This window comes from Gymnodraco acuticeps, unplaced genomic scaffold (assembly GCF_902827175.1).
Source record: "Gymnodraco acuticeps unplaced genomic scaffold, fGymAcu1.1, whole genome shotgun sequence".
Taxonomy (NCBI): domain Eukaryota; kingdom Metazoa; phylum Chordata; class Actinopteri; order Perciformes; family Bathydraconidae; genus Gymnodraco; species Gymnodraco acuticeps.
Genome location: NW_022990238.1, coordinates 2,365,050 through 2,391,981, shown reverse-complemented (window position 1 = coordinate 2,391,981; position 26,932 = coordinate 2,365,050). Strand labels below are relative to the sequence as shown.

Below are 26,932 nucleotides of genomic sequence, written 5' to 3'. Positions count from 1 at the left end.
ATCGGTCTCAAAAGGACAATCACATTTACCTGGACTATTTTTATGTCGTAATGCGTCATTTTTTTGTATATTTGGAACAGAAATGAATACACAACTTGTATCAAATACAACTTTATTAAACATTTTCTTTTCATTGACATTATTATCAATATCGTAATAAAATTCCTCTAAAACAGGAGAACACTGCTATGTTGTACCAATTGGAGACTTTTACAACTCTAAAATTCTTCATGTTCAACCACAGAACATGATGCCAGGAAAATATATATTTTCATATAATCATTTTTCATATAGTGTATAACTTCTATATCTTACCTATAATAAAAAGGCACTTGGAAAAATTAAAATACTGACATATCTCACAAATGTGCAAAAAACATAACTTGGAACAGGCCTTGCGTGGCCTTAGTCTTATCATTAACCCTTTGTGCAACTCTGTGGCACTTCAGTCAATGGCACTCCTTTACAATGACACTGAATCAGCTAGCTAACGCAAATTGTGTGCCCTGGATTTCCCTTCCACTCTTGATAGCAGTAAGTGAGGGTTACTTTAAAATCTCCAGGGGTGAGTACCACTTTTATACCATGAACAAAAAAAATACATCAAATTCAGACATAGTGACAACTGTGGATGATTTTTACAATTATTCTTGGTTTCCAAAAGAATAATGAATTACGCTGTACACTGAGAAAGGATGTAACAACATCCCCATCTTTACAAATGAGGGGAACAAAAGTGCAGTTCATACAGACTGAGCTCAAAGGGTTAATGGATCATACAGCTTATTTGATATTGAAAAAAATGTGGACCCTGAAAGGATCCGTGTCAAATTATTCAGCTTTCTGCCGCCTCTTTCTCTCTGTCCCCGGCTTCGACCTGCAGAGGAGAGACAGACAGGGAGGAGGAGAGCCGCCGCATCTGTGGGTTTCACTGTTGCCACGGAAACCATGTCTAGCCTACTTAACACCTGTTTCTGATGACATCACATGACAGGATTGTCCACTCGCAACGAGAGATTCACTTCAGTGCCCAGCCTGAAGCCAGAGACAGGCTGTGTGTGTGTGATAGAGTGGAGGGGCTGTCTGAGATAAAGATGACTAAGAATTACTGAGGCAGAAACATAGGTATGTTTGTGAATCCGTGCAGGCCTGTGGGAGGGTCAACACAGAGCTTGTCCTCAGATAGCGAGGGGTTATATTTGTTTTTGTTTACTGTGAATGCAGCTTGTTAGTCTGCCTGTTTTCCTCATCTCTGCTAAAATGCTTTGTGGCCAGGAGGTGGGGGAGTTGAGTGTTTGGGTTTTAATCTATAAAAAAAGAAAAAACCCAGAGGGCAGAAAGAGTTCAGTGGCCTAGTGTTCTACGGGCTGGTATGCCTGTGAGTCTCTGCCACATTGGGCACAGCACAGCCAGTGACTTCAGAGCTGAGAGGGCCGTTTGCTTGCTAGGTGGCCAGATGGAGGGCGGCTGCACAGCAAAGTATCCTCTGCCTCTTTTCCTCCGCTGGCACTCAGTCCCTTCCCTCATCTCTCGCTTTCCCTTGTCCATTCATTCAGCCAATCCTGTCTCTCTTTGCTCTCACGCTTTCCCAGCACTGCCCGCCATTTCGCTGTTGGATGTTAATTCTCTATGGTTTCCTTTTATCTAACAGTGGAAAATTAAAAGTCAGAACAAAGGAAGCATGGTTATCTAATTCAGCCCAGCAGATAATGTTGTTAGGACACTTCATACAGACATATATTTGGTCCCTATCTAAGTAATCTAAGTCATCCCCTGTACTCTAATGTGATTGTCATGGAGGAATGTGGTATTATTTGGTCTACTATATTTTACCCCTAGAGCAGTGGTTTCCAAACTTTTTGGCTTGTGATTCCTTAAAACATAGGAACACTATTTGGATGTATGGCTTCTAATAATGGCCTCAGTTTGGATATGGTTGTGAGTTATTTTCTCTATTTCACATTTGTTGTTATCTTCCCTGAATAGCAAGCCATGATTAGTATTTCACAGGAAACGAGACTAACAGTTACTACTAAAGCCATGCCAGCAGATAGCTCTGTGCAGCCGTATGCCTCGAGCCATTAATACTATAATCGCCAATGTAACACGCTAACAATGACAATGTGCAAGGAATACTGTACAGAACTGCATGGCAATCCATCCCATACTTGTTGAGATTTTTCGTTCTGGGCCGTAGAGTTGGATTGGCCCTCCATGCCATCCAAAGAGCAACATTGCTAGCGTAGTTAAAAAGCAAAAATGACCTCTTCCTTATATCAATGTGGTCATCATCTGATCCAGATTGATCCTAAATCCCTCCGGATTGGTAACCACTGTTCTAGAAGAAATCCCTAACCTCTCCTCATGTCCTCTCCTCCACCCTTCAAAAACACTTGGCAGCAGAAAGCTGAGCGCAGAGCAGCTGTCACACAACACAAGAAGCAAGTTCAACATCAGAAAAAAATGTCTCGTCGGAACATAACCAAACAAAAAGTGTAGAATGACAACAATGTAAAACAGCAATAACGGATTACTTGTAGGAATAGGCGATCGAAAAGTAAAACCACCAACATAAGCAGTGATGGAGACGGGGAAGGAGAGAGGAGGGTGTGACAGTCTCTTGAGGGAATGTTCCTTGTGTTGTGATGATCCTCTCCTGCTTCCCTACCTCCACCCTGTGGATTCCACATCCTACATGCATAAACACTGAGGATCCAAAGCCTGGAAAGACTCCACAGCAGAATTTACCCTTGTAGACTAATTGAAAAAGAGCAAACTAGCTTTTAAAGAACCATGAATTGGCAGTAACATTTCATAAACAGGTAAGGAATATTGTGTGTGGTAAGTGCGTGTTGACTGCTTAATCGAACCATGAGAAAAGTTTTTCCCAAACATCGAATTAGTCTTCTTTTTATGCCGCTTTGGGCAGAGTATATGAGGCAGTTTGCAATAGTGTGGCTTCCTAGTCAGTCAAGCTGTATGTGGCATTGAGTGCATCACACCCCCTTCTCTGGCACAATACGTAAAATCCCTTTCCCCCTCTCCAGGTATTTTTGGCACAGCATCGGACTTGTTGAACTTCTGACAAAACGTCAACCAACAAGTTGGGCTTTTAAATTGGCAACCACCTGTTTTTCACAGCTGGTTTTAGGTCGAGTCACTTTTAAGCAAAACAAGACACTAGTGTTTATCGCCACACTGGCCCTTTCATACACAATCTGGCCGTGTTGATTCAATTACGGGAAAGCAGCTGGACAATCCAGAAGTAAAAACAGGAATAGCTCTGTAAATGGAAAGCGGGATGTTGCGTATCGTGTCCTACCAGAAGGAGGAGCCAGACACACCAGTGTCTTGAATTTCACTTGGTCATTGTCAGGTGATGCAACACCATTTGTCTGTGTTAAGTCCTCTGTGGCTCTATGTCGTAGAAGCCCCTAGTCGGTACACCTGGACTAGGCTGGTCCATGTTGGTCACCCTCCCCAAACTGGGGATAGATTGTCATTAGTGCTCTCTCCCAGTATATGTTACACTGGAGGAGCTGAAAGCTTAGCAGCAGATTTGAGGTTTCAATACTATTACCAGGTGACACTATTAAGTGCTGTCTTTAATTGAGCTGAAACTACAAATCCAAGACTGTTTGAGTTCACTTGCTTTGGTTTGGCAAGCCTGTCTGAATCATATTAATCACAGCAAGCCTGTCTGAATCATATTAATCACAGCAAGCCTGTGAAAAATAGGTCAATACTTAAAAATCAACTGTGAAGAATCGTCCTAAGTGCACGTTTATCTAACTGTGAGTGCATCATTCAGTTTTATGGTGTATCCATCTTACTGCTAGACTGGAGGCACACTGTCGATCAAGTACAGCCATATAAATACATATGAATGAATCAGGACCTTTTTAAGAACACAGAGCACTAAGACTGTCACGTTCAGGAAATAGGAATGCAGAAAGTATAAAATAAGAGGGCTAAGAGGAGCCCATTGTCAGGCCTTGTGATAGAAATACAGAGCCATACATGTTCCTGAACAGAGTTCTTGGGCCCCAAGTTTATTTTCCCATCAAAACAAGAGGCTTGCGTTGTATACTTGTTATTTATGAGGTGCAGTGTTATGTTCTGCTGATTGAGGATTTGATGAGTATCTCTATAGCTTTCTCCTCTTCCAACCTCACTGAAATGCATTGGATATGATTGTGCAAGCCAATCCCTGTCACCTTTGACCGCCTGTACCCTCACTGTGGCGTTCACCCTCCCATCCCACCCCCCTGAGCTCTTCTGGAATGTGTGTGTGCGTGTGTGTATCAGTTGACCACAGCTGGCTTCAGCACCACGGTGCCTGGGGGGATGACCACCCAGGACAGAGGATCATGGGATCCCGTGGAGAGGTTGAGGACCCCACCAGTCACCTCGTTCTCAGCCTCCTCCCCCCGTCCTCTCTTGGCCTGTTGGCTCAGGACCCTTCGCTCAGACGAGGCCCCCAGCATTGGCATCATAGACAAGCCCAGGGACGAAGAGGAGAACGCTGTGGAGAGCAGATGAGATTTGCTGAGGCCCAGATGGGAGCCGTTGAACAGAATGGAGGTGCCTGGAGAGGAGCCGGGGCAGCCCAGTGCGCTAAGGTCCAGGGGCCGAGAACTGAGGGAGGACATGGCTAGCCCCCCCCCCAGACCCTGCAGAGCATGGCCTCCCAGGAAAGCAGCCGCTGCCCCTGGGATGATAATGTGGGCTGCACTCACAAAAGACAGCTCGGAATCCCTCCGCCCTTCGCCAGAAAGCACTCTACTTTGACTCCCCCTCAGCAGGGAGCCCACCCCACCTGGGGAGCCCTGGTCCTGGGCTACATAATGACCATGGGCCTTGATGTGCTTGCGGAGTGAGCTGGGGTCTGTGTAGCGCTTCAGGCAGCCCACCATCTTGCAGTAGTAGGGCTTGTCCACATAGTGTGTGCGTGTGTGCTTGAAGCGGTCGCTGGAGTTGGAGTAGCGCTTGTTGCAACCCTCATAAGGACAGATGTAGGGTTTTTCACCTGTAGGGGTGGGGGGAATGATTCAGATGTTGAGAATTCATAAATTCATTCTTTCACTTTTACTCTACAAAATATAAGTGGCAAAAGATAACTTTTTCCTTTGATTTATCATTATAAAGTGAATGTTATTGCACAATATAATGGTAAACTGTGGAAACTCTACCTGGCAAAAGAGCCCAGGTGAGTAGGAGGCAAAGAACGTGAAGAAGTAGAATGGGAAAAAACAAGTTATTTATACTGATCTAGATCAGTTAGTAAAAAACCTGCTTATTATGAATATTGCTTCTCTATCAAAACACTGAAATGTGGTTTTCTAGTTCAAATTTGGTTCTTTAAGTTTCTTGCTTCCTTTTGTTTCTTGCGGACAGAAAACATGATATGTAAATTACTCCACTGTGAAGTTTGTAAACAAATGCAGTGATGATGGTAGCTTTGAAGCAAAACAGAAAGCAAAACAAATATGTCATTAAGATAGTGGCATCAAAAAAATACCACTAGGACTTATCTGTTGCCGCTTTAGGAAAACATATTGATTTTGGCTTTGACTTATTGTGTGTGTGCGGCTCTACCACTGACCTGTGTGTGACCGATTGTGTATCTTGAGGTTCTCCAGGCGGGAGAAGCTCTTGTTGCAGGTGGGACAGCGATGGGGCTTCTCATTAGTGTGTGTGCGGATGTGGATGAGCATCTTGTACCTGCAGCAACACAAAAATAAATGTCTTGAAATATTGAAATCTTCATTGATAATAAATGACCCAAGTGTCTGATTTCCTCACCGTGCATTGAAACCCCTCCCTTTGCGAGCACAGCCCTCCCAGTGGCAGCAGTATCCAGAATCCTTCTCGGGCTTGACATGGAAGTCGTTTACATGGTCAACCAGGTCTTGCAGGGAGTCGAAGAGCAGATGGCACTAGAGAAGTAAAAACATTTCAATGGAATTGTTATGATAAAGGGATATTGGGCTGACTATGAATGGGTTTTCTTCTTCTTTCTCGATCTTACCTTCTTCCAGTGGCAGGCCAGTTGTTCATCTGCTGAGAGGTCAGGAGACGCTCTCTTGTCGTTTGTCTGGCTGATAAACATGGAGGACGGCAGGTGAAGTCCCCCCCCAGCTCCAATTGGCATGAAAAACTGAAAGGCCTGTGACATGTGAGAATTCTAGTAAACAAACAGAAAAAGTTTAGCTTTAGTTAAAAAAAAAAAATGGGTAATATACAAGTAGAATACAACCTCACGATGCTCACAATCATAACTCTAAAGGTAAACATCTCCTGTTTAGTCGGCTGTGTGAGCTCTGATGCGGACTGTCTACATTGCATCTCATCTTTTCACTCAAATGTTCACTCTGGTAGTCACCCGCTGCGTTTTAAAAGACCCCCCTACAACCCTGAGCTCTGCAGGAGAGCAGCTAAATGCACTGAGCCTCTGCTGGGGCTCAAAACGCTAATGCACCCGCACACGCACACACACACACTCACACTCACACTGAGTAATTAGGCTCAAGAAAACAGAGTCTTAAAAAGGGACATTTTGAATACCGGACACATGAGTCCAAGAGTAGGGGAAGCATAGAGAGAATAAGGGTGCAAATGGATCACAATCCTGTGGTTGTCTAATCGTATCTTATCTTCAGCTATGTCAGAAATGCGTATGTGACACATTTCATAAAATGAGGCAAATTCCCTGCTCTGAGCTCTGCCTCTGCATGCAAAACTATGTGCGCTGCTTTGTGAGATGCTGTAGGGGAGAGAACATGTGAGTATGAGTCTGTGCAGCTGTTCATCTGTAAGAAGCCTGTATGAGAGAGTAAGGAGGGACGGAAAGCATCCTATAATGTCCCCTGGAGATAAGTAAAGCATGCAGTTGTTTAACAGTGGGGTAGGGGGAGTTTATAGGACTCAGGGGGACGTGCGTCGGCAGAATGGTCCCAGCCAGCTCATCTCAACTCAATTGGGAGGGAATTGAATTAGGTGGCGTGAGGTCTGCATGGCTGTACCTTCTCTTAAATTGGATTATAAACACACACACACACAGGCACTAACATGTCATGCCAGTAGGGCCATTGAGTGCAAGTTGAGGTACTTGTTAGGGACACAAGAGGTGTTTGAGCTTCTTCTCCCTTCTCTCTCACATGCACACACACACACATGCACACTCATTGTCACACAGGCCTCCCACCCCTTGCATAGCCTTATTCCTTTATTGAGAGAGTGTGACACAACCCAATGTTGTTCCTGACTTGCTGACCCCAACAGGCTGAGTCACTCTCTGCTGTAGACAGGGAAGTGTTAGCCGTTCACTACTGCATTGAAAGACGATGTTTATTATTTCAGAGGTGAGCAAAGACCAGGGAAACAATGGACGTAGTGGAGGGCAGAATTAAAGCTGGTCAGGGCTTAAGGGGTTTCATAGGTCTGTGTGTGTTTGTCTTTAAGTTTCAGACTCACCCCTGAGGGGAAGTAGTTGCCGTTGGTCATTTCTGGAGAGCTGGGGGTGTGGCGGCAAGAGGGCGACATGCTCAGGTCCACAGCAGGGGGGGTGGGGGTGTCTGTCCGATCATGAGGGACCACCTGCACACCTGAAAAATAAACACACACCTGTTAAGATAACCTTTCACCTGGGGGATCTGGTATGGGGACTCTTTGCAGGATGCATCCGCTTTGGCTGTTAGATGAATTGTACATTTTTGTACAGATATTCATAGTCCTCAGAGGATGAATCTGAGTTACTTCAGTGATCCTGTGACTTTCCCATAAACATGAGGTTGACATTTCTGGGTTTTTTTGTACAATTTAGTGTGTTATGCGTTGTTGAGTTGTTACCGACCTGAGTGTGGAGATCCTGGTGAAGCAGGCTCTATGACTGCGGTTCCATCATCTGCCATGCGGAGCTGACGAGCTCTCTTGGGGTGCAGCAGAGAGTGGGGTGGTGAACGGGCCCCTCTGTCCCGCCCATTTATCCGCCGAGGGAGCTTCAGGTCCAGGGGCTCATCCAGGGACAGCATGACCACAACCCGCTGACCTCCCACCTGCACAAACAGTCACACAGATGGGCAGCGTTAGGCCGAGTGGGGCCAATGAGGGACAGCTTGGTTTTCATATAGCCACACATACAATGAAATGCTGCATTCCGATGTGAAACAGTGACAGTCAGATTCCCCCACCTGCAATATTTCCCACGTGAATGTTGTTGAAAGCATCTCACATTCCACAAATTCTCTCCAACAATGGTAAACTGACCACAATCGTAAACTGAAACACTGAGTGAGCCCAAGAAAAATAAACACACACACATTGACATCCGAGAGACCCCCTCCTCTTCTTCCATGCTGACCTTTACTTGCGCACTCTTCCTGAGGAATTTCTACAATCCAATCCAGATGGTCACCCTCACCGCCAGCCCTGCTTAACCCCACCCCTTGGCCAGTCACCGGCCATTGCACCCTGTCACATTGCCCCCACTCAAGCCCCCACAGTGTGCACCTTAAGACCCCATGGACCTTTGAGACCCACCGGCAGCCCCCCGGGGCTACGAGTCCAGCTGGACCTCCTCCCTCCTCTAAACACACTGACCTCTGGACCCAGCCTGAGGGATGTGGGCAGGGCGCTCCATCTAGCTGTCATGTTGAGGTGAAGCTGTGTTCTTCCTCTCTCTGCCACTAGACTGAACCAGCATCCCCGTGTTGGGCCATGCAAGGAATTTATAAAACTCCTACTCGACCAAACACGTAGATGAACCCTATTAGTCAGGGCAGTTGAGGAGAGCTTATAATAATATATATTTTAATATATATATAATCGTCATTGTTGATAATTGGTTAAATATTTAAGTAGTTATTCATGAACACGTAGTACGGATTGGACTGTCAAAACAACACCATTACTATTTTATTTATTATACTATTTGAACCATTATCTGACATTTCTGAGATCAGTAATGACATAATAATCTAGAAAATGATTGGCAGATTAACTAATAAAGAAAACAATTGTTGGTTGCAGCAAGTCAATTGAAATCATATTTGAAGCAACAGAAACAATAATAAATGGTAATAATATACAGTAAAAGCTCTTAAAGAAATACAATTCTTTGAAAGACAGAGATTCCAGATCCTTTCAATTTAAACAAATGCTGACTGTTCCCTAATCCAGCATGTGCTGCTTAACACATACAGGCGGTGCTAGTGCAGTTCTGCTGGTTTAATGACGAGCTTTCCACAACAATGTGTTAGGGTTCACTGCTCCTTCTCACCAGGCTCACACACACACACACACACACACACACACACACACACACACACACACACACACACACACACACACACACACACACACACACACACACACACACACACACACACACACACACACACACACACACACACACACACACACACACACACACACACACACACACACACACACACACACACACAGTTGCAGGGTGTCCTATATTTCTGTTCAAATTCATGTAGAAGAGCTCCCTGTGTGCATGTTGAATGTAGACACACACATAGTCATACTTACAGAAGCACACACACACAAGTAATTAATCAAACTATAATTTCAACAAATTCCCCCCCTTCTTCCTCCCTCTCCCTCAAACACATGCCGACACACACTCACAGAAGCCACGGTTGGAGGTAGTGAATGGTGGGCTTTGAGAGCGACTGGCCAGGGGCCACATGAGAAGCTCTTGTGTCTGGGAGGCACGGAGAAGAGAGGTCACCAGGTTCACCAGCCCAACGAGGGACAGCCACAAGCTCACACACACACACACACACACACACACACACACACACACACACACACACACACACACACACACACACACACACACACGTACATGCACATACATCCAGAGGGGGTGTAAAGACTCATTCAGCCATAGATAAGAGGATGATGATACACACACGTACGGATGCAAACAGAAGAACATACTGTATGAACATTCACACAGAGGAGCATTATGCCATTATCAGTGAGATCTTTCTGCATACTGTATATATACAGTACTCATTCATGGTTCTCACATGCGTATCGATAAACATATTATCGTTTTTTTATCTTAATATAGACTGCACTTGCAAGCACATGATACCCGGTCCATCTTGATCTTGTCTTCAGGTTCAACAATTGAAAATGCTCTAAGTAGGGATATAAGTACAGAGAGGAGCATCGATTCAAGAGAAGGCAACAGGCTCTGCATGGGGGCCACTTTTACAAAATGACGAGACCTGGTATTAGGTTATAAAGAGAGAGACATTTTTTTATTATTTATTGAGAATTGACTTATTGTTTATATCATTTGACATTTAACTGTTACAGTAAGGACCAGATGCACTCCTGTCTAATAATGTCTCCATCATCCTTCTTTTACAAAATGTATCCATCATAACCCTGGCGCATGCTAAATGGATTGTTTCCATCAGTTAAACCCAGGTCAGTTGTGTAATGATAAAGGAATATTGTTGGCAGTTGCTCTAATGATCATTTTGACCATAGAAGTTTTTTGTGTGGGCAAATTCTGCCATTAGCTATGAGAATAAACATGTGAGGCTCTGTCAAAGCAGATATGAACCTCATTTAGTACAAGCTGCGGTTAATACCACATTGCTGTTTCTCTCTCTGGATTGGGTGGGTGTGACTAATTTACTGTAACTCCTACCACAAAGCCTGCCAAGACTTTTGGCTTTATTGTTTGGCTAAAGTAGCAGAACATCGTCTGTCATCCACTTTAATCGAGCAAAAGCCCTTACCCTGAGGCACGGACCGAGAGTCAGTTTAACCTTTCTATAAATCCTATCAGCTGCGGAGACAAACAGAAAGCTGGCTTCCATCAGTGATATAATCCTTACTATAAAATACAATAACAAACAGATATGGAAATGTTGGATCCATAGAACTAGGATATAAATTACTCTGGCACCTCAAATCATGTGATCGCACAGCTCTCACTGTGAAACGCTACAGGGGTCTGCACACACAAAAGCTCTTCTCAGGCAGCTGCTTCGCGTGCAAACCATTACTTAACCTCCATAATGGACTGTATAGACAATTTATTAACAATGTGTCCTTCCCCGAACATAATGAAAAGCAGTGTTGGTATGATTCAGAAGGAGAAATGACAATGCTGCCATGCTGTTCAATCCTTTTTCCTTTTAATTCCAAGTATGTGTGTGTCATGCGTGTTTCTGTCATGAGTATTCAATATTTCCATAATTTTACTAAATGAGCTTACATTATATTTCTACTAACTGCTCACTTTAACCTATTAAAAATGAAAAGATTCAATTAATCCATTAGCATATTTGACTGAAAATGTATCAGGAACTGTTTTTCTATGTAAAACCTTTTCAAGTAAAAATGCCTTTTTTTGTTATAGGACAATAAACTAAGTATTTTTGGGATTTGGACACACCTTAAGAAAATTAGTTCATTAAGAAAGTCATAAGATATCTACATTACCCGCAGGCCATACCACACTTATGTTCTCCCAGTGAAGTTGGGCCAGTGCAGCTTCTGGTGAATCAGTCCCCACTGCCGTACCCCCCACCCCCCTTCCTAATTTTTTAGTGGAGAAAATGTAGACTGGCTGGGAAGTGACTCACAGCATGTGGATCTTGGACTCTAGTTACGTGAGCCACAGTCACTGACGCTGGGGTTTGTGGGAAATGTGAGACAAAGAGAAAGGGCAACCAAGAGAAAGAATGATACAGTGAAGGCAGGAGTATGGCGTTAGCGTGATATGTGAGTGTGTGTGTAAAGCTCAGTGGCGGATGGCTGTGAAGTTTGTGAAAGGGGTGTTGGCTGGCCCCCATGCAGACTTCCTTGCTCAGCCGTGGGGTCGACAGTCTCTCTGAAAGGCGGCATTGTCCCTTCTCTGGGCCCTCTCTCTCTCGCAGAGTAAACACAGGCTACAGCAGAGCGAGGGGAGAGAAGGGATGACCAAAGGGGCCACAGCGAGGATATACAAGGGTGAGGATGAAGGGAGGAGGAAGTGGTGGAGGAAAAGGAGTCCTGAAAGAGAGGTTTGTGTGTGTCCTCTTTAGCAACCTCTGTCACCTATTCCCCTGCATAACCCCTTCCCACCCGACTCCCACATCCACCCACTGCATAAGGAAACCGCCCTTTGAAGAGGTGTGTGTGTTCGGGGGGTGAACATGGGTCGAGGTTGAAGGGTGTGGGAGTTAGCCAATGGGTGAGTTAGCACGTTGGGGCATCAGGTCAAAGGACGGCTATGTGTTTCAACACCTCAACGCTCCCAGGCTAGGCTCACATGGATCAGAGCTGACCTTTCACCCCTGCTGCGACCGATTGATCTTTAGCCTGATCTGAACAGGATCGCATATCGGCTCAGTCTGCTCCATCTGATGGTGCAGCATCGAGAGCCAACAAAAAGCATCAGAGAGCATAACCAGTATAAGATGATTATGTTACAGGGTATAAAATCATATAGTGTAATATTTTATTTCCTATAAAGGGTTTAAGAGAGTAGAGTGTGTGTGTGTGTGTGTGTGTGTGTGTGTGTGTGTGTGTGTGTGTGTGTGTGTGTGTGTGTGTGTGTGTGTGTGTGTGTGTGTGTGTGTGTGTGTGTGTGTGTGTGTGTGTGTGTGTGTGTGTGTGTGTGTGTGTGTGTGTGTGTGTGTGTGTGTGTGTGTGTGTGTGCGTGCGTACAATTTGTGTGACCCCCCTCTGAGATTGGCTGTAACTTAATCTGCCTCCTGCTGTGGCCCTGGGAGGTGGTCTGTAGGAGGTAAGCCATCTCTCCCTGAGGCTCTTTGCTCTCTTTTCATTTTCACACAAACACACACAGAACGCGAAGAGAGAGGAAAACCTGCTGGGAGCGTCCAACTACTTGTGTTACCGATGTAATTGTACGTGTGAAGGGCTTTAACATGTTTATATAAAACCCTTAATGACCATCCTACAGTTCAACTTAACTTGCAGAAAGTACCAGTTCCTGCATATCTTGCTGTAATTCAACTCAATAACCTCTTCAGGCTCTGGATATGTTGAAAATTAGTGAGTATACTGTGACAATCTATCCTGTATGTCTACTTGGCCTGCCAAGTTTGGTTCTGATCAAATCAAGATGCTTGACTCTGCTGAATATCACACGTGTTGGTTTTGTAAGTCGTTGATAAGACAGCGGTGAGAGAGCAGTTAACGTGGTGCTCAGTGATGTTCCAATTTGAAGCCTTTAAGGTGACCCGTTTAGTTAAGCCTTTGTTTGAAGCCTCTTACTCTTGTTAGGTTTGTCCGATGGGTTTGCTCCGTGCTATCTACATTTATGTGTTTCTATGTGTGTGTTAGTTATAGGATTTGATTCACTTCTGTGGGTGACTAGCAGTGGCTGCATAGCAGGTGCTTTTTAGTCCCATTGGTTTTTGTGATTAAAAACCTCTCAACAATAATTGTCTAAAGACTAGGGTTGACTAGTTAGTTTTGGTCTCGTCCTTAATAGCCGGTGTTTCGACTTTATGGCTGTTGTGTCTGTAATCATATATGTTCGACCATTCTGTAATAGAGTCTCTCTTTTCTGGACCGTAAGCTTGACATTACGATACCTATCCATCACCAAACTAATCATTTTAAGACCAAGTTATAAAACTGAGATAACAGCATAAGATGCACACAAAAAATATATACTTTTACCTTAAGAGTTATTACAGGGTTACTAAAACCTTATGATACTGGTGAGGAACTGCAGACCAATCATTATCTTTACTCATGTTTCGGGGCGGAAACTTGATTGAATTAATCCATTTTAAAAGGTGACCAAATATGAATAAACTAAAGGTAAACATCTCTGTTTAGTAAATGTGCTCCATTGGTTTTGTAATTCTGTGGTTAAGCAGTGATGTGCAAATACCTATGCTTGTAGAATAGCTCATGTCTAGACCTGCTGGTTTTCCATCCACCAGGTGCGGAGGAAAGGGTCAAAGGTTACTGATTGAGGCGTGGGTGTGGTGTGAACTCTGACCCCTGACTTTTGGGTTTTACATCTTTAATTGGGGCTAAGGAGAAAGGTTTACATTAACAATACTTAACATTTACACAGACTCATATCAAATTCAGGCAATATTAGTCACAGAAGGGTTCACACAGCCTAACATACAGGCTAAGGTGAGACAGGTTAATATCCAGTTATTAGTATGTTTGTGACTGATTTTGAGACTCAAGAAAACAGGCCCACACCGGGTCACTCCTTCACTCCCTCTTCTGTCATTGCTGATGTTTCTTGACGTAAGAGCCATGAGTGACCCCACCTCCGCTGACACACACACATTTGAGCCACAGCCCTCGCAAACGCCCTCCACCCTCCAACCCTGATGGATAACTCAACACGTAAACATACACAGCTGAGAGATGTCTTTTTTCTTGCCTCTGTCCTCCTCAGACAGGAAACCTCAGTTTCCACTCCTCCTCCTCTGGGCCTCTCATTCCCTCTTTTTCTCTCTCGCTATATTCTTTACTTTTGTTTTTCTCTCAAGTTCACCGCTCCGTTTCCTCTTTCAGTTTGTTCTTCTCTTCCAATTCTCATCTCCTTGTTATCTCACCTAACACTCCTACCTGTCTTTAATGGTATTTTCGTTGCCTGATTATTTCCTCTTTTTCTACCATTTCTTCAAGATAAACAAATGTTAAAGCGACTGTCAATCTAAACGTGACCCTGTTCTCCTTGCCCCTGTTGCAAAAAAAGCACACAGGATCGTACAACTGATTATGTAATGGCAGCATGCATGGAGCCACTGCTGGGGAAGGGCTATTGAAGAAAAATAAAATACTTTGAGCACACGTCAACGTCTGCTGTACAGAGACTGAATGATACATGTGTTCATGCTTAAACTCAGAGAGAAAAATAAGCAAAAGATTGTTCTTTTGGGGTTTTAAGAGGAGAATAGGAATCTATCCAATTACAGAGTGTAAGCACACAAAACCAAGTTATAACGATGTGAAGGAGAAGATGAAGGGAAATATCAGAGACAACACAAGAGACTGGAGAAAGGGATGGAAGGAAGGAAAGAAAAAAGTAAGGGATAGACGGATTGAAGGAGGGAGAGAAAGCAACAGGAAGCTTCTCAGCGAGCTACCGATGGCCTGCAGCCAGAGCGTTCAGACACTGAGGAATTCCAGGCAGAGGGCAGGCAGGGAGGGAAGGTGCCAGGAGGGGGGGAGGGAGGGAGGGAGGCACCGAGCGAGGAGGGTGGGACGCACTTGCGGTTTGTTGTCAAAGGAGACTGCTACATGAGAAAGGCAGAGCACGCGCTTAGCGCAACATATCTTTGTGGTTGAATACTAACACTTCTGTTAGGATGCAAACTTTGGTATATATATATAAGAGTCGTCATGCCATATAGCTTGTGCTGAAACACCTGGTGGATGAATTGATCAGTTGATAGATGAATTTAAATGAATCTGATACAGACATATTTTACAATTGTCTGATGTGATAGATAATTGGGGCAAGACACTTCTCCACAAATAGCTCCTGTGGGGATTGTCCACAGTATTGAGTATGTAAGTCAATTTGGATAAAAGCAAATGACATGTACGGAACTGCTAACAGAGCACTTATATACTAATAAAGGACTGGCTTATCTATAGCCAGTTGAGTAGCACTTGAAATGTTTGGCTCTATGAAACCTGATGTACTTATATGATTCTGTTTTCTTCAAGGTTGTGTCTTCCTGGTCGAATGTACTTATTGTAAGTCGCTTTGGATAAAAGCGTCAGCTAAATGCAATGTAATGTAATGTAATGTAATAATTGATTTAAATGACAAAGCAATCATTACATCAATATGAGAATAATTTCTGGCCTCTATTTATGAATTATTTTTTAGTATTGTGGTATTAAGATCTTACAGATATATAGATCTACATTCATACTTGCTTTTTACCCAGAAAAGACGCAGATCTTGTGAAGAAACACTGCAAAAATAAAAGCCACTGACAGCTTTGTTGATTTTGGTCTGAGGTTTCATATTAATGGCTGTGTGGGCTGAATATAACATTAGCTGGATAGTGTGAGTGGGTGCATCTTAACTGCATCCAGGGAGGCCTTTCAACAGGACAGCAATTTCACTTAATAATAATAATAATAATAGATTTAATTTGTTAACGCTTTTACAGGTGCTCAAAGACGCTTTACGTATATAGTGAAGATAAAATAAAATAAAGGAACAACAAATAAATATATAGTTAAAGTTAAAGTCAAATAATACAAAAAGAATCACACATTAAAAGCCAGATTGAAGAGGTGAGTTTTTGTAAGTTTTTTGAAGGTGGTGAGGTCAGTGCAGTCTCTGATGGGTTGTGGGAGTGAGTTCCAGAGGGAGGGGGCAGCGACGGAGAAGGCTCTGTCCCCCCAGGTCCGGTGATTGATGCGGGTGGGGATGGATAGGAGGTTGGCTTCTGATGAGCGGAGGCAGCGGGAAGGGGTGTGGTGGTGCACTTAGTCCACCATATTGTAAGAGTAGGCCGTGCATGATCTATAAACAGCCATCTGACTGAGATTTCACATTGTGTCAGTAAGCCTTGTGACCTGCTCAACCCGGGATTATCACACAACACAGTGACCTGACTTGACTCTGAGTGGGACGGATCGAAAGGATGACGGATGAATTTCAAGAGAAGCATGCATTATCAGATAAATATAATAATGCTTGCCTTTATCCAATTTGACTTTTGAGACTAAAAGATCTAGATTGCCATCCTTTAATTCATTTGAGTATTTCAAAATTAGAACATCGATTTAGCAATTAAAGCAAAAAAAAAGACTATTTTGCTAGAACAAATTTAAAAAGAGGCAGGTATAAGGGGAAAGAGTAGCTGCACATTGGCACGAGACTAGGAAACTTCCCCCAAGCCGCAGCCCATTTATTAGATTCCTTAGTTGCTGCTATATGACATTAACAGTATGTGATTGAGGGTTCACGTGTAGCAACATGTGTTTCAATTCATGGTAAGTTTTCTTCCACCTACTCCCATTAAAATTCAGATCCATACCTTTTTAATCAACTAAAACAATTTAAATCTATACTGTAGCATCAGGACAGCAATCAGTGATAAACAGATAATCCGCCAGCGGACGATGACACAGAGTTTGAGCATTAAACCAGCCCAACACTAATGCTTAAGGCACTTCGCACAACGGTACTGTAGGCTTTGAAAACTGGTGACTAATCTTACAATAACGTGGGGCATTTCACAACATAGCACTCTCATAGCGCAGCAAAGGGCGGCGGGGAACCAATGAACACAGCAGGAGGCCTACCACCATCCGTGAGAGGAGAAGAGGAAGGAAGAGAAGAAGAGGAGAGAAGTATGTGTGGAAGTAGACCTCCCACTAACTCTGCTGGGCCTCTCTACCTCCTGCCGTCCACTGAATGCATTCCCTCCAAATCTCACTCCTCTCTCATCTTCCTCTCCCATACTTCCAAGTAAACAAAAACTTGCATGATCTCCCCCAGCCCAATTCCCTGTCGACTTCCTCCTCACTTCCTCAGGCTATGTCCCCATCGTCCTTTCCTTGCTCGCTCCTCTTCCTCTCCTTCATCAACCTCTCTCTCGCTCTACTTTTCTCCCCCCATTTTCAGTCCATTCCTGTGGCTTCTCCCCACAGGCAGTGATGCAATCCTCCGACTCCTGCGCGCAATCACAGGGTCTGGAGTCAGCTCGCTAGCCAAAGCAGGGGCGTCACCACAACACGCTCAGTAGGAAAGCAACAGGAGAGGAAAGAAAAGAGGTGGGGGGGGGGGGGAGAAGAAAAGAAGAAATGAAGCCAATGAGAGAAGGAGGAAAAACTGTCTGAGGCTAGTGGTAGGTAATGTAGGGGAAAAGCACAGCGATAAAAGTTAACAGCTCTGTTTAACAGTTGGTGCATCTCCAAAACTTAACTTGGGGTAAACATGTTGTTTTTGTTTGATGTGCGTGTAGTGGGGGTGCGTGGAGGTTATTTTGAGTCCTTTGTTTTATTTAAGGTATACCGAAGGAACTTTTGAATGGATTTGTTCTAGAAGATTATAAAGCACAACAGCTCGTTCCACCTTAGATCAGCCCACTAACCAGCTGTGTCTGCTGGATAGGGTCTGTGTTTGGGAAGTGACGGTTCTCTGCTACTCCCACACCAAATGCTGTCATTCCAGCTGACTCAGACCAACATTAGCATTATTCTAACACCTAAACTGGCAGTATGAGATTCAAGTAATATTTATTTGGAATTTGACCTTTATCACTTGAGATCTATACTTTTATCACACAACATATTTCCTTGCTGGGGCAATGCAAGACCGTATGTATTACCACTCTGAGTTATAATGGATATGCAGTGATATGCTCAGTCCTGTAGAGATGCATGCATGCAAAGGCTGATCTTATCAAACAAAGCGCACTTAATCATGAATGGAGAGTAAGGTTATTGCATTTTAAAGGGCCAAGATTAAAGCTGAAACCTTGCTATGCTTTTGTGAAGAGATCTATGCATACACACCACTCACTCACTCCCACACAAACACACGTCCCTGGTTTCCAGGCTTTGTAGAGGCAGACCTCCCGTAAAGGCAGCAGAAATGAGCACAAGGTCAGGTAAGGAATGCAAAGTTCTGGCACCTGCCTAAATCTTTAAAATACCAGGTTCCCTCAGCACACACACAAACAAGAGGCCACTCCCTGAATCCCAGAGCAGGGTTTAAGCCTTTCAAGAAAGGGCTTCAGCCCAAAAAACAAAACACACAGGTGTGCATCCCCAAACTTGATGATGTAGAAAAGTATATCACTTAATAACAACCACAGCTTCAAGCTCCCTTCAAAACATAACAGAGTACAAAGCAGCTGCGGTTGAACTCAACAGGAGATGTCTGTTCTATTCCCTCACTGGTGAAAACCCAACCTCAGTTCTAAGCCATGAGTAGGAGGGAGCGGGAAGAGGTCCAGAAATCTTTCTTTCTTTCTATACCCTTCTCTCCCACACAGTTAACAGCACGCGAAGGGCAGATTAATAGGGAGGACATTGTATGGAAACTTTGGTACAATAACACCGGGGTATATTTCAGCACCAGTTGCTTGGACAATGTGGTCTATCCTCTCAGTGACAATCTCAAGCCAAGGATCAGCTAAAGAGGTATGAAGGCATTCAGTATATATGCACACATAAACACGTATGCAGCCCCTTTTTTACAGCCATACAGATGCATAACACACACACACACACACACTAGTGCACAGCATGCTGGCTGTGTTGTGGAGTTCAGACCAGTTCAGAGCACTGTGGTACCGCTCCAGCTTTGGGAGGGGTGCGCCTGTCTCACAGTCATTTCCTGGACGTGAATATTATGGCACCACACGCATGAGAAACAAACCCCTTTTGCCTGTACACAATGACCCCAGCCACTTAAATTTGCTTGCAACTCAATAAGCCAACAGCACATAGTGAACTCCCTGGGAAGCAAGTCTTCTCATTCAAGGGCCATGGTAATATGATCCCAACAACAGCTTTATGCAACGCGGCCTCCGGCAGGCTTGGGGCAACATGGGGTGGGGTGCTGGTTGCGCTCTCTATCGCTGTGTGGTGTTGCTGAGCCAATCTGACACGTCTACGGTGTCGTAACTTTGCTACTTCTTTGTCCCAGACTTTCTGGACGGCCACTCCCTGTCCTTGGAGAAGGCTGGGGGACACCTGTGCACCCGCCCCGCTGCACAGGAGAAAGCCAAGAAGGGGTAGGGGTGGTGATGGGGGGTCATGCAGAGCCAGATGTGCTTTGGACTGGGAGTTTCTTTGTTGGTGTGTGTTTGTTAGCATGTGAGTTTATATATGTGTGCATTAGAGTGTTTATGTACAAAGAGAAGGGACAGGGCAGGGGCTCAGATTCCAAAACCAAAGCATATTGAAAGGGGAAGAAAACAGGAAGAGGTAGGAATACAAAACAGAGGAGAGCAATTAACAGACAAAGTGACGTGATGTGTGTTTGCATGTGTGTGTGTTGGGGAAATACACACTGTAGCGTGAGCTCCTGCTTCTTTAAATTTGGGCGTGCCCCCCATACTGTCTGCTATACCTTCATCACAGCCTTTCTGCCTCCCTCGCCAGTGATCTCACGGATATATGTACACACAAGGCTTGTGTTGTCTTTTCCTTGTGAGGCTGTGCCAACTTAACTGTGTTCTCCCTCCTCACATGGAGCGCCTGCTTTCTCTGAGTAACTCTCTCCGCGCTGTGTCCCCTCCCACCAAGGCTGGCATTAAGACAAGGTCAATATGACAGTCTTTTCTCTATTCTCCCTTTATCTCCCTCCCTTTCCGTTTCTCTCTGTATGTCTGTGTTCTAGCTCAGCTAAGTGACAGGCTCCACCCTACAGCTTTTATCTTCTGCAGCTCCATCCAAGAGGGAGAAACAGGAAAAAAGAGAGCAGAGAGACAGATGCAAAGGGACAGATGGAGGGCGAGTGAGATGGCGACAGACAGAATTGAGCATAATGCTGTAAAATGGAGTAGCACTAAACTCCTGATTTAGATTTGTTGGCATGTGCGCGATCTGTTGGAAACAAGCTTCCCAAAGATTTGGATCTCATTCCTCTTTTGATTTGGCGAAACACACAGCAAGGGCTAATACATGTGCCGTGGACGAATGCATTCATTTAGTATATCGGCAGCATTGGAAAGAATGAGCCTAAGAGAGGATCTCAATTAGTGTTGAAGGTCAGGGCGATACTCGTGCTCTTACACACTCTTCTGTACCGAATCAATGCTGACATTTAGAATCAATTAAGGAATAGCCCTGCTCACCATGACTAACGGCACCATTTATTGAGACCTGAGCAAACAAGGAGCAAGGGCATTTAGAAGAAATCGGTTGAGTAAAAAAAGAAAGACAGGATGTGTTAAGACAGTGATTATTCAAGATGGCCACTGATAGTGAATTATCAACTATTAACAACAAAATAAAAACAATGAGGGTTTTTCGTTAAAGTATCTGAGGTTAGAATAAGTATTCTTCTCACTAAATCTTACTTTCAAACATTTCCAAATAATATAAGGCTCCCCTCATAAGAACAAAAACAGCCACGCTACATACGAATTGAATTAGTGCTGGCAACATCTCCACACCAAGGTAAACACTTACAGGCCAAACTTTTTTTCTCTCCCTCTCTCTCTCTCCTTTATTGCATGTATAAGATGGAGAATGTCTTATATAATGCAAGCGTCACTTATGAAGCTGGGGGCTCATGGAAAGTGGGAGACGATAATGCGAGGGAGGGACCAAGGAAAAGAGGGAGCCGAAGCAAAGTTACAAGCAAGGAGGAGATGGAGTCCCAGGGAGTCGTGGATGGAGGGAGGAGGGGGGGTGAAGGGGGCAAAGTCTGGAAGCTAGCTGACAGGACTGGATATGCCCAGACTTGAGAGCCTCATTGGAGTCTCAGAAATGCCTCACCTCTCATCCCCTTCTTTAAAAAACACCATCAATCCCGTCTCTCCCTGCCCAGCATGTTGTTCCTCACCCGTCTTACAGGCAGAGCCCCTCTTGTCCGGCTCCTCCCTTTCTGTTTCTCTTCAAACAAGCAAACACACACACATACCTCAGTCAAACTGAACTGCTGTTTGAGGGTAAACTGGAGAATTCAGGGTGTTGGCCAAGCAAGTAAATAATAATACAAACCAGCTGTGTCTCCACTTAAACTGCATTGCTGTGAGCATATTACTGTACAACTCAGCTTCTTGAACTCAGCTCCCAGATATCAAAAAGCTCCAGCTGGATATAGGTTTAATATCAACCAGAAGTTACATTTCAGGTATATTGGTAGAAACCCAAAATGGTCTTTGTAAAAATAGTTTTTTCCTCTGTTCCTTCCAACCCTTAGCAGCTCCTTTAGATTGCTGTTATTCTTAGGAGTCCTGGCGTTACTCCTGTATTCTTTCTTTTACTTTTCCTCATCAAATGTGTCTTGCCCCAGACATGGTCTGCGTTTTGTCTGAAAGGCTCTACAAGCTGAAATTCTCTCACGATAGAAACACTGAGCAGGGAGCGCAGAAGGAGCATTAAGGAGAATGAGAAGAGGTAGGGCGGGGTAACTGGAGTGAGGCACTGAGTTGTCTGTGTTTATTTTGGAAATGCAGGTCTGCAGACTTGCAACAGAGGAACTGACCCCTAAACTTCCCTGTGGCAGATCCGCGCAGAAAGAGCAAGAGTCTCTGCTCTTTTGGGATGTCCCACACAGGTAATTTTGAAAAGGATAGACCAAATTGTGCCAGAAAGGGCATTTAAACCCACCCTGGGGACCCAGGAATGGCCTGCTCCAGGAGGAAACAGTGAGGCCGAGAGGTGATTAGTGGTTACAGTTTAACTGGAGAAAAATGCATGCTCCGTGAGCCCAGCCAGCCAGGGAGCAAAGCGGTATGCGCTGGTCTCTTTCAGTTTGAAAGTTAGTGTGAGTCAAGCTCTGTATCCGCTGTCTATTCTTAATGTATGGGTCCTCCAGTCTGGCTGTCACCCCATATAGACACATCACACTCCAGCACTGCAAAGAATGAATGTGTCACCTCCACTGCTGCACACATGGCAATGATTAGCGATAAGATATTGTGGAAAAATTGACAGAACTGGGCTGTAATTATATGAGAGCCAAGAGAGCAATTCCCTGTCATTTACCAGTTTAACTTGAGTTCAGCTATTGATTCAGCTTCGCTTTAACTGTACAGTCGATATCAGTTAACTACAACATTTTCAAAAACTCCAAATGATCTACAAAGTAAAGGGGTCAATAATAATCTCAGTAACTAGAATGGCATTTGAAGGGGATCTACACATTACATTACATTACATTACATTGCATTTAGCTGACGCTTTTGTCCAAAGCGACTTACAATAAGTACATTCGACCAGGATCATTCGAACCACTCCCTTGTTTTTTTAGTTGGTATGTTTTTCTGTAAATATATGTGTATATAAGGTTATACACTTAATTTAAATATGACAATATAACACCCTAGGGAGGTGTTCCAGGCACGTCCAGCTGGGAAGAGACCAAGGGGTAGACCTAGGACCAGGTGGAGGGATTATATCTCTTCGCTGGCCTGGGAGCGCCTTGGGATCCCCCAGTCAGAGCTGGTTGATGTCGCCAGGGAAAAGAAAGTTTGGGACTCTCTGCTGGAACTGCTACCCCCGCGACCCGACCACGGATAAGCGGGAGAAGATGGATGGATGGATGGATGGAACAATGGAGATCATAGACCGCATGCCAAGTAGTTCATTTCACTGAAGCTTCATCTAGCTACATCAAGCATCTCCTCTGACATTCTCAGCCTAAACAAAGGTCAAGAACTGGGACTTGCAAGTATATTATATATGACACTAGTCACGTTTCATCTGTCCAGCACACTTATGGATGAATAACACCATTGTCTTATTATAAATCTGATTGCTAACACATTTTCGTTACCACAGAGAGGACATTTGTGTCGTGGCGATCTCAAATAAAGTGCCGCTTACCCCTGTGAAGATAAATGCAAGCGTGTATCAGGTGCCTTGTTCTCCCTGCATGACGCCTGATTCACTGCCCACTATAATCCTCCCTTCCCTGCTGCTGAGTTGCCTTTCAGCTTGACCATAATCCCCAGCAGCTATGAAACCCCACTGTGATATCAATTCAAACACTCCCACTGGCTCTCCCACTGTAGTTTGTACCACTTATATTGCACCCAATTATTGTTAGCAGTCCTCGGCTACATCAGAGTTTTTACTTCAGTCGCAAACATATTTTAGTGGCCTCACAACAGGTTGACAACACTGTGAAAAAACAAAACTGTTCGGATGAGAGTTACTTTGTGGTGCCTTACTCACAATGGAAGAATCAACTGAACTTGTTTCTTTTTACATTAAATGCGGTACTCTTTTATTAGCCTGGTTTAAGGCAATAAGTACAAGTGCATTGTGGGTTCCCACCATCCCTCTACCACATGCCTCGTGGTTGTTCTCTGACGCAGGAATATGTCATTAGGGTCCACCTTTTCCACCATAAAGCAGCTGCCTAACCCCCACAGTTTGGGACCTCAGGGCTATGATGTCACACACTCGTGATGTGGGACGAAATCTTAAAGCACAGGCAAATTGGTGAAGTGACAACCACACCTCGTATTTGATTTTAGAGACAGGCATGGTGGAAAGCCTGAATGGTTTATCTTCAAGCATTGTAATTGCAAAGGTCGTAGCCAATTGGTGTCAAACTCTGACCAAAACTCAGTGCAAGCTGTTGCACGCAGCAGCTGTCCAAGTATCTACATCTGGCCAAGCATGCAGTCAGGACAAGAAAATGTACAGCAAAAAAAGTCTGCATACACAAACACATGTACACATCCTGAGAGTGTGGAATGCCACCACAGGGATGCACAGCTGGACCCCAGTGGATATCTGGCTTTATGGTGGTGCTGAGAGCCTTTTTCTCTGCAGTGACTAAGTGCTGTGTAAGAGAAGTCTTGCTTGAACAACCAGTGTGCCGTTAGTGATGGATGCCTCTCCGTCTGGCCCCAGTTTTTCTGTCAGATTGATGTTAGGCTGACCTGCAGCTGAACTGATCATCAGCTGATTGGATAAACAATGCATTGAGCAGGCTCTGGACATGAAGAGCACTTGTGGTCACAGTTCAATGGGGGGTTGTGGATTAAATAGCAGCAGGACCTGGAAGAGGGAAATCAAAGTCCTTCCTCTGCATAAAGCCTGTGCGGCCTCCCTCGCTGCTCCTCTTCTCCACATACTTGGAGAGAGGTCCAGTGGACCCATAGCCAGACCTCCTCCAGTCTCATATATCTGTGTGACAGTTTCTCTCATGCAGCTCCACGTCATATGGTTCATACAATCCCCTACAGTCACCTTGGAAATAAACAGCCATCATACTCTGATCCGAAATATAACTGCAGCCCCCTGAGTGTGCCTCGATCTGCATTGTGGCCTAACGCTTTATAATGATCAGGCCTTATTCCACTCCAGCAAAGGGCTTGTTAGGTCTGCCTTGGCAGGGCCCGGCTCTCTGCCCTGACATCTTCTGGAACAATGGGCCCATGGGAGGCAGCCAATGGGGAGAAGGTCCATCCCAAACCCAGTCCCAGTGTGAACACAATTAGGCTTAGGGACAGTGGAATTGCTTAATTGGAGGAAAATAGCTCTTTATCTAGGCCTCTGTGCCTGTGCTCATTCTTGCCTCCTGCACTACATGCTTGGCCTCAACTAACTAACAAAAATGTTAAGATTGCAAATTTAAATGTTTACTAGTTTCAGTCATTACTTGGTATGTTCATAACACCAATAAGTGGTTATGGAGCATAAAGAAAACTCATGGTAAACCGTGGTCATTTAGAAATTCATACAAATAAAAATCTAAGCACACTTTGTCATGTACAACGTGGTGACATGAAATACTAATATGTAATCTTTTGTGTGGATAATATGAAGACATCTGATATTTAGCACATTTTTTGTGGGTGTTTACCCTGATGTGGGGCTCACAGTTTTATTTACCAATACTCCACTGTTTTTAAGTGAATGTCAGCAGTGTGTAGACGTTGAACTCTTTATCAGATGTTGTGACATCACAGAGCTCAGTGGAAGCCTGCATCTTGCACAACAGCTGGCTGGGCTGTGATGAACGCCCCTATAGGACAGGATTTGTGATTCTCTGAAAAATATCTCAGGGTTGAGAAAAGGGGATGCTAGTTCAAGAGGGGATGCAGACACGCCAAAGAGTGTTCGGTACCTTGTGGAAGTAGGTAGGCTACTGACAGTGAAGTGCTAACAAACGCAGGTAAAGGCACGTCCGCCGACGGCCTTGAATATGACAGTGTGGGGAGTACAGGCTGCAGGATATGGGCGCACCGCTGGAGAGTCTCTGAAAATAGGTCACTACCCTGTTTGAACTCGTGCAATTTTTCACATTGTAGCTGCGCACTAAGAGCAACGTGGACACACATGACAAAAGAAACGACATAAAGGACTGACATGCATTATAGGGTACGCTCCTTGCTTACCTTACAGTGAAAATACCGTGGAAATGCCCGAGATATCTCCGACTTGGCCCCCCTCTTCCCGGTGCAAACTTCGCACGCAAAGTCCTATGGCAGCGTCGGTGTCAAATGACTCCTCGTCAATGTGTCGCTTTTTCCTTCGGTAAACACGAAATTATAGAGCTGATACGTCTTGAAAAAATATGTCTAGGTGTCTGTAGAGGCGATCCGTTCCAAGACCATTGTCAGGTTAGATTTTTAAGCATGGGGAAAAAATATACATAAGCTCAAACGCAGCGTATGTGACAGCTGGTTGTTCAAATACAGACTAATATATGGAATGACAGTCTTGTCTGTTGCCGTGGAATGATCTATTCTTCATGTTATCAAGCCACTGGAAACCCGTCAAAAAGTGTAAACACCCTAATCCGTAACCTTAAGTCTTCCCGCTGAGGAAAAAAAAATGAAGCCACTGGTTGTGTTGTGCATCAAAAACGGATAGGGGATTTCTCCTTAAATTCAAAGCGCATCGCTTGATGGCAACGCTGGTCAAGTGGGGGGTTCCTGTGGATGGACGTGGTCCTCCTGGCGGGGTGGGAGGGCAGATCAGACCAGAGGGATGGCACGAAGTGGTGGGTAGGGTAGGGCGGGTTGGCGACGGGGTATGGGGTAAAGGGGGAGGATCGTCTCCTTCTTCTGTGCTTTTCCAGATGTCGAGGTGGGGCTATAATGTGCCTGTCCTTTCCTCGCAGTTATCCTCGCGTCTCTTCTGCTTTTTATTTTAATTGTAATTGTCTCTAAGCACTCCAGGAGACGCTGAGTGTTGGTGGTAGTCTCCCCCAAGACCGTCTGAAGCGCACAGCCATCCGCCCGGAGCCCAGCCAGCCCGTCAGGACCAGCCCAGAGTCTGC

General features: G+C 44.6%; 1 protein-coding gene across 2 annotated transcripts; it reads right to left on the bottom strand.

Annotated features, from left to right (window-relative positions):
* Nucleotides 1-95: 95 nt before the first annotated feature.
* glis2b (GLIS family zinc finger 2b) lies at nt 96-26,932 on the bottom strand. 2 transcript variants are annotated; one of them, XM_034219967.1, is made up of 7 exons: nt 26,046-26,932; nt 7,856-8,057; nt 7,477-7,607; nt 6,032-6,187; nt 5,806-5,939; nt 5,606-5,724; nt 96-5,029 (listed from the first exon to the last, which is right to left on the bottom strand). In XM_034219967.1, exons 2-7 carry the CDS (start codon nt 8,031-8,033, stop codon nt 4,305-4,307), a joined length of 1,443 nt encoding a protein of 480 aa, XP_034075858.1. In that variant the 5' UTR covers nt 8,034-8,057; nt 26,046-26,932; the 3' UTR covers nt 96-4,304. The 2 variants fall into 2 exon arrangements, with proteins under 2 accessions (XP_034075858.1, XP_034075859.1); XM_034219968.1 differs by having other exon boundaries at nt 6,032-6,169.

Coding starts and splice junctions, on each gene's coding strand:
- glis2b (XM_034219967.1), bottom strand. CDS start 8,033: ATGCTGTCCCTGGATGAGCCCCTGGACCTGAAGCTCCCTCGGCGGATA. Junction 5,940..6,031: donor TGGCCTGCCACTGGAAGAAG/GTAAGATCGAGA, acceptor TTACTTCTCTAG/TGCCATCTGCTCTTCGACTC. Junction 5,725..5,805: donor GGGAGGGGTTTCAATGCACG/GTGAGGAAATCA, acceptor GTGTTGCTGCAG/GTACAAGATGCTCATCCACA.